This window comes from Macrobrachium nipponense, chromosome 3 (genome assembly GCF_015104395.2).
Source record: "Macrobrachium nipponense isolate FS-2020 chromosome 3, ASM1510439v2, whole genome shotgun sequence".
Classification (NCBI taxonomy): domain Eukaryota; kingdom Metazoa; phylum Arthropoda; class Malacostraca; order Decapoda; family Palaemonidae; genus Macrobrachium; species Macrobrachium nipponense.
The window spans coordinates 112,783,961-112,798,418 of record NC_087202.1 but is presented as its reverse complement, the minus strand read 5'-3'; the positions used below and the strand labels follow the sequence as shown (position 1 = coordinate 112,798,418).

Sequence of the window (14,458 nt, the reverse complement as noted above, 5' to 3'; positions counted from 1 at the left end):
ATAATTTTGTATGTATACACACATTACATATACTAATACGGTGTATGTCAATCAATTCTTCTGTTAAAACAGGATACGTCTCAAGTATAAAATGCCCATTAAAACATTCTGGTTTAAAGTTGAAAACTAAATTTCGATGGATTCACTTCCACCCTTATCTCTACTTAATAAGGGTGGAAATGAGTTCACCCAAATAGTGTCATTCGCTTTAAACCAGAGTGTTTTAATGGGCCTTTTAAACTTTATACTACATATAATATATATATATATATATATATATATATATATATATATATATATATATATATAAAAGTCATATCACATTTCCGTGATTCATATACACATATCGAGCTACGATGTCCTTTAATATCTAATTCGCTCTACCTCGGAATTAATATATTTTCATATATTCTTAACCGAAGGGGAATTTTTTCTCGATAATAGACTTGCCTGGACCAGGGCGCGAACCCGTGGATCCTTTGAAACCCAGGAACGTCAGTGAAGCTTTACCTACTACATCACCTCTCGCGGTGGTGTAGTAGGTAAAGCTTCACTGACGTTCCTGGGTTTGAAAGGATCCACGGGTTTGCGCCCTGGTCCAGGCAAGTCTATTATCGAGAAAAAATTCCCCTTCGGTTAAGCATATATGAAAATATATTAAGTTCCGAGGTAGAGCGAATTAGATATTAAAGGACATTGTAGCTCTATTATATTATATATATATATATATATATATATATATATAGTATATATATACATATTATATATATATATATCTATATATATATATATATATATACAGATATATATATATATATATATATATATATATATATATATAATCATAATTATTTCTTCATGATGGACCAAGCATTCAACTCTCTCTAATGGTATGTAATAGTATGTATGGGTACGTTGTATGTATGTTATCTATCTAATGTATGTTATATTATGTATGCATGTATGATGTCAGTATATATATATATATAGATATAATAATATAATATAATATATATATATATATACATACACATATATGTATATTATGTATATATATATATATATATATATATATATATATATATATATATATAGTATGTATGTATGTATGTATGTATGTATGTATGTATGTATGTATGTGTATATATATATATATATATATATATATATATATATATATATATATATATATATATATATATATATAACGAGAGAGAGAGAGAGAGAATTTGATTCACTGATCCATCACAATGAAAATCCTTATATATCTGTCCCTACACGAACATTTTCCAGCGGTTTGTAGCCCACTCACCGGAGAGAGTCAACTGCTGGAAGGAGGTCCTGGACTCGTCGTCATCCTCGTCGTCGTCATCAAAATCTGTCTTGGTGCTCGTCGGGGATGCGAGGGTGGCGCAGACCTTGGAGGCACCGGAGGGCCTGGCACTGGTCACCACGGTAGTGGCGGCGCCGCCCTTCAGGAGGGACTTCGAGTCCTGGCCCCGAACGGTTGTGAGGAGGGCGGTGCGGATGGCTGCTGGGTTGCTGAGGCTGGTGGTGACCGTTGCAGCCGACGCGTTGGGCTGACGGACTGTGGACACGACCGTCCGCACGCCCCGGCCATTCACGCCCACGTTACTGCTGCCGCCCGTGCTGATGATCTTTATGGTTCGCACCTACAGATGAAGAGTAGAGATAGTACGATCAATTTTTATAGCATAACTCTGGGCAAAAGGATTTATTAGAGTTTTATCATTTGCACCTTTTTTACAGAAATACCTCACATACCAAAGTTCTCGTCATAACATGGATATAAAATTATATCATTTGCGCTCAAAAAACCAACTGGAAAGATGTTAAAAGATATTGTTGGTGGGAATCATGACACGACGATTCACAGCAGTTAACAGTTCTAGAAAGACACGAGGCAAAATACTAAGCAAAACCCTCGAACCTAACCTGGTTGAAATCTTTGACGGTGACGGGCAGGAGGATCGACCTGGAAGTCGGATTGGACTTGAGCAACGTCCCTCCCTTAACCAACTGTCCCGTAGGTCCTCCTTTGCTCGCCTGGGTGACGACGATGGTCTGACCTCCCAGCGTGCTCACGCTGCTGGTGGTACCGCTGCTTGGAGCCGCGACTGAGACCGTCTTCAGGATTGGAGAGGAGCTCCCGACGATGTTGCTGACGGTAGAAACCACAGGACTGACTTTGGAGTTGGGTGGTCTGTTACTGACACGGGTGGGCGTGCGGCTGCCCACGGTCGTGTTGTAGGTGGAGACAGGGCAGCTCGTCACATTGGTAGTGAAGAGTTCAGGGACGATCTGAGGGGCTGGGGAAGAAAAACCTATTCAAGAAAAGGAAAAAAAATACTGATTTAATACAAAATAATTTGACGGTCACAATATAACGTAAAAAAGTTTTATTCACATTTTTCATAATACTACCCTGCCCATACTACTGGGTAAGGCACAAATCATTTCAAATTATTTATCTGATTAACCAACGTCCTATCAGCAACCTATCATTGCGATTACTGTGAGGACTAAACACAACAACATGTTCCAACAATCATCCATTTTGGGTAAAATTGATCATCTTTCGCTAGACTTTTCAGTTAGAGCTAATATTTGGATGATAATCCCAGAGGGACAATTACACTTTAAAAGAACATTTATCTGCGCCTCTCAATTATCTTCCTCAATTGACTGGAACATCTTCGCTACTATTTGTGGCTGGTGACCAAACAGTCAGTCCTCACACCGTGGGATGTGACCTAGTTTGTAAGCCTTGAGGTCTCATGCTTATGGATATAAGCACATGTGTTTTATCTTTCGAATTAATTTTTTTATGAATACCCTTAATATTTCCTTTAAATGTCGCGTCAACTTAAATATCGTAGCTGACATTATTCCATAACAACGTATTCCAATTATGAATTATAAAATGTACCCTTATCTCCATATATATTTTCATAATTTTAATTGAAAAAACGGCTAGTTTCTGAGATCGATTAAATAACATCTGAACATCGCCCTTATTCTAAGTTTCAAATCAACAGTGACAATTTCATTTGACCCCAAAACTTACATCACCTAAAATTAAGGTCCCTGATATTTCCGTTATTACTTTCCACTGGATAAAAGGCAGTACCAATAAAACAGTTCAGTTCGGTAGGTTCTCCTGAAGGGAACTTGACACTACTTGTGAATTAATAGCTTTTGGCTCCATGGCCTCACATCACCAGTTGACAATAACTCCCCGACCATTTGCAACTTTGACCCTGTATGGACCCTTGACCGAAGGCAAGAAAAGGGTGAGGATGGCTGATGTGGACCGTCGCCTAATTTCCTACTAAATACACGAAACATTCCACCACGCTCTAGACCGTGCATTCCACCAGCCAGTAAACGAAAGAGTGCCGGCAAAACGATACGCACAAAGATAACGGACAGAGACCTTTCACCATCAGATATCAGATGACAGTGAAGGGAAGGGAAGGACAGGGAACAGGTAGAGCGACCGAAGTCCGTCCATTCATAGCCTGGAAGGTAATTAACGGGGCAAGATTCCACCTTGTAAGGCCTCACCACCTCTAAAAAGCGGACAGCGGTGGTGTTGATGAAAATATAATGAAGAACGGATAATTGTGAATGATACGAGAGACACCGGTCGAGATAAAATACTTTTATCAATGGTACTTGTGCCGGATTGTTGTGTAACAAGAAAAGATTGATTTGGAAACCCTTTAAAACTGCTGCAGAATCCTGGTTAACTTCTCCACGGTATTTTCTTTGCTATTCCTATGGACAGGAAAATTACTTTTAGGGTTTTTTGCTAACTTTGGTGACAGTTGGGGGTTGAATGGAAAGGGAATTTATGACGTGAACTTAAGTCACATGAAGCCCATCTTACTATTGTCCCCGTTAACGCTTTGAGAGAAATCGTTCACTGACCAGAGAAATGGTTTCTACGGGGTGGCTGTAATTACTGCCGACGACAGACGTCTATGGTTCGTGATATCTGGCGTTAAATGACATTTACTAAGTATATATTTGATATCAATAACTGTCTTTTCAACAGAGGAGAGTAAACATAGTCTTGTTACAATCCCTTTAAACATCTTTTTCACTGATCCACTTCTCCACCAACCAACTACTCTCTCGTCTACATTTTCTATCACATGCTGAACTTTCACCAAAAGCACTTTTATTCACCATCAACAAACTACATTCTATGCCTCACAACCATCACCTTTCTCACAATCAATTTTCTCGAGCTTTTCCCATGTCCATCAATACTGCAGACATCGGCTTCCCCTTCATCTCGAACTTCTCACGAAAATGTTTCGTAATACTTTTTATCCATATTGCCCTTCCTTCATCAAATGCAATGTTCATCTCTCTGACATTCAATGAAAACCCTAACTAACGAGTTCCACGAGGTGTTTCATATTATGCCAATGAGTACCTTTTCTTCCTAGTGCAACAGAATTCACATTTGGTGTGTGTGTGTGTGTGGTGTGTGTGTGTGTGTACACACACCACCTGAGAGCGTATAACTTAAGTATTGGGAGGAAAGAGGTCTGCAGATAATGTAATATAAGGACTTGACGAGAGGACTTGCTATCTAGGAGGCGAGATGAAGCACAAGAGATTTGAGTTGAATGGTGTAGGAAGTACAGAATTTTCTGATGTCCTGCTCACGAGCCTTCTGTGTGAGCATGTGAAGTGACTCATATTGTGAGTTACCTACACATACAGTTCATCCTCCATTTGGCATGACAGCTAAAGAATGAATATGGCAATGACTCCTGCCTTATGTCCTCAACAGGAAAAGTTTGCGTAGCGAGGTGCAGGATCATGGGGGTTGGTTCGTGGTCCATAATGATATAATATGATAATTCAGTCTTTTAACAATCATTGAATGAAATCCCCATCCCTCTCCCTTCACTGTTATGCTTTGATATCACTCACTCCTTGCTGATGGTAATCCCAGTGAGACGAGAATCCCCGCAGGGAAAACCGTCCTGCTTGTATTCCCTCGAAGGTGACCTTGGGTTTTGCCCCAGATGTCTGAGGGTGGTTTTTGTTTGTTTCTTTCCGAAGTGGTCACCACTTGCGCCTCGGTGGCCATGCATGAGACACATAGATAACATTATTGCTGCATTTGCACAGAAAACTGTCCCTCTTCTCGATATCCGAAGCATTTCTTTCACGTAGCCTTGACGGGGGAACTAGGGAGTCTAGACGACAGTTATCTTATCGTCGTCGACTTGGTCTTATCGCAGTAGTATGTATTATTATTCTCTGGTCACTCCGTATCAAGTGGACGCGTCCTTGAACTTACTTACACCTTTGGCTTTCATACGCAGTCGACACAAAATGTTCACTTGAGACAGAAAGCCTTACTTTGACATGTGACGGATGTACGATCCCTTTTCGCAGACATTTTTTTCTGAAGGTTGTGTGGATTCGTTGCTCTCTCTCTCTCTCTCTCTCATTCTCCTCTCTCCTCTCTCTCAGCATTTTTTTTCATCTTCTCTCTCTCGTTCTCTCTCTCGCTCTCTCTATCTCTCTCTCTCTCTCTGGATATACTCTCTCTCTATCTAATATCTAATCTATCTCTCTCTACTCTATATATATAGATATATATATATATATATATATATATTATATATATATATATAACCTAAATAAAGTAAAACCCAAAATACCCTTTGTTTTAGATGTTAAGACAATCTTTCAATTCTCCAAAAATCGCCTTTGAAAAAAAAAGGTGAATAGGCGCCGGCGCTCTGGTATAAAAACTAACTTTTGGAAGACGAGAAAATGAGCAGGTTTGAATACATTTTTTTTTTTCTTTTTTTTTTAACCAGCTGGCAACCATAACAGGGAAAGACGTTCGGGCATGTATCCATGATACGTTGGATGCTTGGATTGTGTATAAGCAAGTGATCACCAGAGCGGAGAGCGGGTGAACTTTAGCATATGGAAGCTGAGCACTGTGAAGTTCGTCCTGTTAACTGACGAAAACATGAAGCCCAGAACTTTCAAGTTTGCCTGAATGCCCCAGGCAAAGGAACTTTCTTCTGGGATTGATAACAGCGTCGAAAGTGTCCCACCTGACCATCTTCCCAAAGTATGATTTTGTTAAGAATCTTCTGAGTTTTGAAGAGTTAACTTCGAGACTCCTCTTCTTAATTTACTTTGCTTCCAGTATATATATTTGCGTGGCGTCAGCCAATCATATTTCTTGGCTTTTACTTATATGCAAACACATTTAGTTTGTTCTTTCAATATATATTTTAGACAGGCAGATATGAAAGACTAGATGAATGTAGTGATACAGAAAGTAAGGTCTGCGGTACACAACTACACATCGGAAAAAGATTCATGCACACGTACTCAATACGAGAAGGGAAGCTGTTCTACAAGGAAACAGATGCCAAGAGAAGTCATTAAATAACTGGACCTCACAATAAAAGATGCAAATGGGGAAATGCTCTGTGGAGTGAATGACAGAAGGGGCAGTTGAGTGATAAGGGGAGATGGTTGCAGAGTTCGCAGGGAAATTCCACAAACATTTAGTGAGACACTATCTTGAATGCACTACTCACATCTTAGACAGTAGGTCCTTTCAAATATCTGCTACAATACTTTTTTTCCCCTCTCCACAAACCCAGCCCTTTTCGTTTTGCTTTCAACACACCCAAGTTATACACACTTTGCATGAGGGTTTTAGTTATCCAATTCCCCCCCCCCCCCCCAACCCCGCGACCAAACCAGCAAAAACCACACTGACCATTTTTCCTACAGAGCCAACCTTTATAACAATCCCTGATTCTTTCTCAAAAACTCGAATAGTACATTCAAGTGTCTCCAACCGACGCGCATTTTTCACTGATCATCGATATGTACAATTTTCCTTATTTATTTGACAGCTACATCTTTCACTAATCGTCTTTGCATTTGTCGTATTTGTTTCAACCCAACGGTCAGGCGACACTCCATCCACCTATATCCATAAACTTCTATCTAATCTGTTCAGTTATAATAGTGTAACAATTTCCCTCATCTTCTGCCTTTATCAAAACTCAAGAACATTCTTTTTAACAAATACAAAATAATAATATAAAGTAATTAAAGGTCGGAGTTATATTAACATTTGAAAAATTCAAATATGTTACCACCGAAAAACTGATGACGCAATATATCTGAAATTCACGCACAAGAATCTAAAATAAATGTTCTATGGCAATGCGTACCATATGAAAACAGTACTAAAAATTTTAGGTGACGCCAATACATGTCCTATCATAACCGTATAAGTAAACAAAACAGTTTGTTGACACGGACATGACTCTCAAGTTCAGCAATGCGAGGCCAGAGCAGCAATACCAGATGTAATATACTATAAATCAAGCGCCAACAAATGGACATTTATTGAAATGTAAAAGTAACTACACACTGTTTTTTTTCATCTGTCCATCCGCCTGTGGTGTTTTTGCATGGTAACACTGCGTCCCGGGCTTTAAATAGTTACGCTAAGTGTAAGGTTTAGGTAAAAAAAAGATATCTGGGTGTACATTTGCAACTGAAAAGTGTTTTAATAATTTACTGTATGCGAATTACACCATTAATATTCGAAATAGGATATTATTATGATTGTTGAATGTAACTCTAAAGCCCAGGACGCAGTGTTACCATACACAAACACCACAGGCGGATGGACAGATGGAAAAAAAACAGAGTATACTTCACACCTTTTAGATGATTAGTGAAAGATGTAGCTGTAAAATAAATCAGGAAAAGTCAACTATGTCACGCTGATGATCATAGTGTCGAGACTGCTGTGTCAAAACTATTGCCGTCGTTGTTTCAGTTTAAAATAAAAGGGTCATACAGTCAAGGTACCGAAAAGGCGCTGCCAAGAACCTTAAATAATACCGGCAGTGCATCGTATAAGGTGCACTGACGGCACTACTCCCCTCCCTGCCGCCCCCACCCCCCGGACCATTAAAGATGAATTAATTTACATAAGGAATCAAGAAAAAGATAAAATCCCAACGTAGGTTTAACAGAGTTCGTCAACTGCCAGACTATTAACATCACAAGTGGTGGAACCCACCACACAAGTGTCTAACCCAACATCCACTTAAAAAAAACTATCACCACCACCAACAAAACTGACCGACTGACGTACCAGAATCCGTTTGGGTGATGAAGTCGTCGGCTCCTAGGAGCATCTCGGGACTTCCAGGAGCCAGGAGGGTCGAAGCACTGTGCGGAGAGCTGGAGCCCAGGTCGCTGACGGACGACACCTCCGAAACGGTATCGGCCCCAGACTCCGAAGAGGAGAACCCTCCGATTCCGAGCCCCATGTCCACGAAGGAGCCAGGCGACGCCACCGAACATCCCGACAGTGGCGACATCTGCGAAGATGAAAGACACGTACGTGAATTATCTACATTATTATTATTACTATTGACATTTCAGTTCCTCAGGCACGCGGCCAAAGAACTTACCAAGCTGCAAACCTAGCTCCTGGGACCTATGAGGTCATTCAGCGCTGGAAGGGACACAGAGTAGGTAGATTTGAAAGGTGTAACAGGGCTCATTGCAGTTGCACCGTGAAATAATTGTTAGGAGACTGTGGACAGTAAGACGGAAGAAAAATATTTACGGAGGTACAGTAAACGGAATGAAAGGGGTTGCAGCTAGGGGCCGAAGGGACGATGCAAAGAACCTTTAGAAATGCTGATGGCACTAACCCCCCTACGGGAGGGCTACTATATAAATCAATTTCCAGGCAGGCGCGAGACCGATATTAAAATATTAAAACTTCTCTCATTACATTCATTATTTTCTTAACAAGAGTGAGGAAATGATATTCAGAAGTTTCTGAAAAAATGCAAAAGTATCGCCTTAACATTAGCTTCGAATAGGTTTAATTAGCATGTTTTGTAATTATTTGCCTCCCTCCCTGTCACTCCAAACACCAAACCCCTTCTCTTTCTCTTCTGCTTCCATTCTCCTTTAAATCTAAGAGGGAACAATACTAATAGGCGCAAGGCAGGGATGTGGAGGGAAGGACCAGCTCTTCGAGGGGGCGTGGTAATAAATAAATAAACTCAAGAATCACTGATCTACATCTTGCACGCGCCTCTCAGTCTTCCTGGACGTTACGGCCCTTCCTTTCCAGAACGCCATCCAGCACTTTCTAGTCTTCCTTTTCCCTCCCTCGTAACACTTACGAATTGTATTCTCTTTTTACCCACCTTCGAAAGCACTGACCAACCTCTACCACATCGTTCCCTGGCAAATCAAGTTACATCACTTCTGCATATTTCTCAGGTCTCTTCGTCACTTCTGCTTACACGTCAAGGACCCTTTACCTCTCTCTGCTATTTATTTATAACACTGACCTCTTCCAGGTATACACTACACTGTAATCCTCAGTCCGCCAGTCGGACACATCAGTACCAATCGTTAATCCTGGCGCCTTTTACATTCTTCAAACTCTAAATTGCCTTCCGTATCCCACTCAGTTCCACGAACAATCTCTAGCTTACTTTCTTTCCACAGGCGATCTCTAAATAACCTCCTTCTCCATCTCCACAAGCAATCTCTAAATAACCTTCTCCACAATCAATCCCTAACTTAATTGCTTTTATCTTCAACATTTTCTTCATTCAAATTCCCAAAATATTTCGTAAACCATGGACTATTTAAACTATTTTTTTTTTTTGCGAAATCTAACAGGTCATTAACTTTTCACTCTGCACCGAATTCCTTACAGAAAAACTGTCTACATTTACCTCTCTCTCTCTCTCTCTCTCTCTCTCTCTCTCCTCTCTCTCTCTCTCATTATTTGCCTTCTTTTTATCACTTTCTTCTTGACTACCCATCCATAGTCACGGGATAAGTTTGAGACCAGAAAAAGGCACAAGTCCACCTGAATGACAGAAGAGGAGATCGTGTATATAAAAGAGGTAGCACAAAAAGTAAGAAATAAAAAAAGAGAGAAAGTGAACAAGAGCCTTTGGGAGATAATGAGGACTTTTTGCTTTTTGCAAGTAAATGCAGATATTCACTTTATAACTGTGAAGATTGAAATTTTGATTGCGGATAAGAGACAAGTTGTCATCACCCGATGAATCGATGACTAAATGCCATTTTGTTGACCCAGTTCCCAATTAGCATGAAAGTCCTTCCTGAAATATGTTTACATAACTGAAAAAAGAGCTAATTGTTCCTTCTATCTGTTTCACTGAAACAAAACACTCCTTATCCCCACCTACTTAAGTACGGTATGAGTACTGATAAAAGAATTAACTTATAATATTAAACGGCCAACATACAAACGCACACACTCAGCCAAAACCACACTCACCTGTTGGTCGAAGTTCGAATCGCTCGACATCCCCGAATCCGAAGCACCAGAGTCCAGGACGACGTCGAAGGGCAACCCGACGAGGTCCTTCAAGTCGTCTATGTCGTCATCATTCTTGAGCGTCGGGGTGCTCAGCGGGGACGTTCCTCCCAGGGAAGGAACGGACATGGGCGCTGACGATCCTAGCGGGGCCGGGGACGAGGCCAGGGTGGGCCCGTGGATATTCAGGGGCAGAGGGGCGCTGACGACGTCGCTGCCGTTCAGGACTGACCGCAGCAGTTCGTCGGCGTCCCAGTCATTTTCCTAAGAAAAAGACAAACGAAAACGTTTCTTGAGTTAGGGTTTTCTAAGAGCAGGTTGGATACGAAAGCGTTTAAAAGACGAAAACATTTTGTTGGTTAGGTATGCCGAACAGGCTGTTTGTTGAAAGAGAAAGATTCTGAGAATGGCTAAACTTGAGGCCCTGATTATTAATAAAACTACGACTACTAATTGAACATTTTTACGAAAAAAAAACACGTAAATAACTATCTGCAATATATGACTGGGTGTTATCATGTTACATAATTATGCTGTACGCTTCCGACGAATGTCATTTTCAGAAAATAACACTCCGAGGATGAACAATTCACGTAAACAATGTGCCAGCACTTTACTATTTTTTTTTATAACACCAGTTACAAAATGACCAGCAAGAAACGAATCTTCATGGTGAGCATACAATAGCAACAGTAATCTACATACAACACACTATTCATAGAAGACCACAATATTTAACTAAGGTATCCAAGGGACTTGCTCTCAAATCCAAAGTGACTTGCGTCAAGTATGAGCTCGAATGTTTATCATTCCATCTGTCAACACAAATACGACATTTCCATACACATTTCTCAACTTTTATTAGTGCCATTGTTCGACATAAATTTCCATAACGCCTGTATTTCAAAGTTACGACCCGGACAGCAATGACCATCTATACCAGGATTAAATAGATATAGAGTACAGGGTTATACCATCCCGTCGTTACTGCGCATATTTGTGACGTCATTGGTAGGTGGCCATAAAAGAATACAAGAAAACAAATAAATCAAGGGTCATTATGGGAATTGTTTGCCCAAACCCATCACCTATCTCTTTCACGACCTTGTGTGAGAGAGGTCCCCGTTAATCTCCAGGTACTGGAAGATAGTTTCCTTGTTCTTCACTCTGGTGGGGTCAAATACGGACTGGTGAATATTTTTGACCCGAACCTCAGTCAGATCAGCCACGTGACGTCATGCGCGAGAATGTCCCATTTTGGTCAGAAGCGGTCTAACCCTGTACTCTATTAATCCTGCTAGTAACTCTGACCTTTTCTAAGTTACAATGATTCAGCTTTTGTATCACAGAGTTAAGGATGAAAAAGTTCACCTACACCTCTTTGAATTTCATTTTTGTGCCCCAGATAACGTCACTCTCTCTCTGTTACTGACTTTTCAGAAGACCGTCATCCAGTCTTGGCAAATTCAGTGCATAAGCTCCTTTTAAGTGTGATGCAAGACTCTACATCCCTTCCAATATGCAGTTGTAGTTCCTTGGAAGACTAGGATCTAGTTCTCCGTATTACTGAACCAATGCACAGTTCGCAGGGAGCGAATATTTGGAGAGGATGGAAGGAAGTGAATATGAACGGAGGCACAGTAGAAGCAATGAATGCGGTTGCAGCTGGGGGCAGAAGGCAAGTTGCAAAGGATGCCTACAGTGCACCACTCGAGGTACACCGACGGCACTACCCTCGCTACGTGAGAAAATTAAAAGTATGTATTTTAATGTGTCCTTCACAGATTTATAAGCTGTAGAGCAAAGCCATTACGAGGCAGTTAAAGTTAGACAGCAAGACAAGAAAAGAAGTGAGAATAGAATTAAAGTAAAAGTGGGTGCAGCAAGGGGCCAAAGGGACACTAATGCCCTTTAGTAACGCCTACAGTGCACCACATGAGTTACAATGACGGCATTACCTTCATTCAACGAACATAGTGAGTGAGTGATTCTCGCATAAAATCCCTAAAGAAAACGAAACCTATTCGGTCTTTTAATTCCAGTCTCTCTCTCTCTCTCTCTCTCTCTCTCTCTCCGAGGCCTACTGGCCAAGTAACCCTACACCACCTTTACTTATTATGAGAGCATGTAGAATTCCATACAGCACCTATATTCAAAAGATGAGAGCATGTAGAATTCCATACAGCACCTATATTCAAAAGATGAGAGCATGTAGAATTCCATACAGCACCTATATTCAAAAGATGAGAGCATGTAGAATACCCTACATCACCTTTACACTAAGATGAGAGCATTTAGAATTACCTAAAATACCTACATTTAAAAGATGAGAGCATGTAGAATTCCACACAGCACCTATACTCTAAGATAAGAGCACGTAAAATATCCTACATCATCTTACTCTAAGGTTAGAGCATGTAGAATTCCCTTCACCACCTTTATTTCAAAGAAGAGAGCAAGTAGAATTCTCTACGCCACTTATACTTCAAGACGGGAACCTGTAGAATGCCTGAACAATAAAGATGTCCAACAAACACTTCCTTCAACCTTGACCCAAGATCACGTCTGCTGACCCTAAACAAAGAGCTTATGCAACCTCTGCATTTTGTTGTGAACAGAAAAACTTAACTTTTCTGCCTACTCAAGACTGTCACTCCTCAAAATAACCCCTGATACAAGGGGCTTTGTCATGTGTAAAAATATCAACAATTACAATTTCTGCATTACAAAAAGTCACAGACATAACTACGTATAAGGCACATGTATATACCTCTCATTCTGAACAGTCTCCGATCCTAAAGTTACGAGCAGAGACTTAGTACATGGCTAGTGTCACTTCCTATCCAATGACACGGCTAGCCTTACTTCCTATCCACTGACATGGCTAGTCTCACTTCCTATCCAAACTTAATTTGACCCCTACCTACACGTCGAGTACAAGCCCCTTATTTCAGTTTTCGCCCAGATAAGAAATACTTTACTGACATTTCACAAATACTAACCTCTTGGGTAACACGAGTTAATCAAATTCCTTTATCATGAAGCAAAAGCCCAAAAAGGATTATCTACCTTTTCATTACGGGAAGTGAAGTGTGCTGTTAAACGGGTCTTGAAAACTATGAAACCTGCTGAACTGTCTTCTTGCTATTTTCAGAACAGGATTAGAATGTGAGGCAAAGAGCCGTAACAAAGATGTCGTAAGGTTGAAATAACACTACCATAGATGAAATGATGGCTTAGACTATTGAAGCGGTTAGGAAAAGAGAATAACTTCTTCAGTCGTTGGATGGAGGAGGACATTTATTGAATACCGGATTGACTGCGTAGCAGCTGCTGTGAGAAAGAAAGAAAGAAAAAAAAAGCCTGTCTAAGCATCCCAGAAGTAAGAATGCATGCAAGATTGCCCCTCCGTACTACCGATATGGCTTCCACGTAAGCAAAAACAGCCGCTGTCAGGCTATGGCCAATTTCTGAACAAGGGTTCTTTCACGGATCTGGATATGCGGTAAGTAATAATTGTAGTATTACTTACGAAATTAATACTGGCTACTCAAAAACAGTAATTAATGTACTCTTTCAGAAAAATGTACATTAATTACTGTTTCTGAGTAGCCAATATTAATTTTGTAAGTAATACTACATTTATTACCTAGTGTTTAAAAAAACGTTTTAAAGCCTAGTTAATAATTGTAAAAATCCATGGTGATTTGTAAATATTGTAGGTATATATTTGTCATATTTTGTAGTATCTTACTTATGGAAATATGTAATATTTTTCTAAAAGAAAAAAAAAATATGCGGTGGGTGGGGGGGGGGGGGTGTGGCTAACCGGCTTGCATTTTCCTAAAACATCCTCGTTCAGGAGCGACGACTTCAGCGAAGTAGGAAAAAAATAAATCTCTGTCGACGGAACACTACCAAAAGCGATGGGTAGTACCTATTTGAGATAGAGAGAAATTCCCCGTGGAACCTATCTTCACTTTTCTCCCAAGTAGGCTACCACAGAGTCGTCCTTTCAGTTCTCTT

The 14,458-nt window shown here is 40.3% G+C and overlaps 1 protein-coding gene across 4 annotated transcripts in view; it reads right to left on the bottom strand.

Annotated features, from left to right (window-relative positions):
• LOC135221975 (uncharacterized) overlaps window positions 1-14,458 on the bottom strand; it is a 50,258-nt gene that overhangs the window by 13,040 nt on the left and 22,760 nt on the right. For all 4 annotated transcript variants that reach the window (XM_064260060.1, XM_064260061.1, XM_064260063.1 and 1 more), the window contains 4 exons: window positions 10,394-10,696; window positions 8,204-8,432; window positions 1,957-2,345; window positions 1,313-1,673 (listed from right to left, as the gene is read on the bottom strand). In XM_064260060.1, coding sequence (XP_064116130.1) covers window positions 1,313-1,673; window positions 1,957-2,345; window positions 8,204-8,432; window positions 10,394-10,696 — 1,282 coding nt within the window. The remainder of the gene's footprint in view (window positions 1-1,312; window positions 1,674-1,956; window positions 2,346-8,203; window positions 8,433-10,393; window positions 10,697-14,458) is intronic.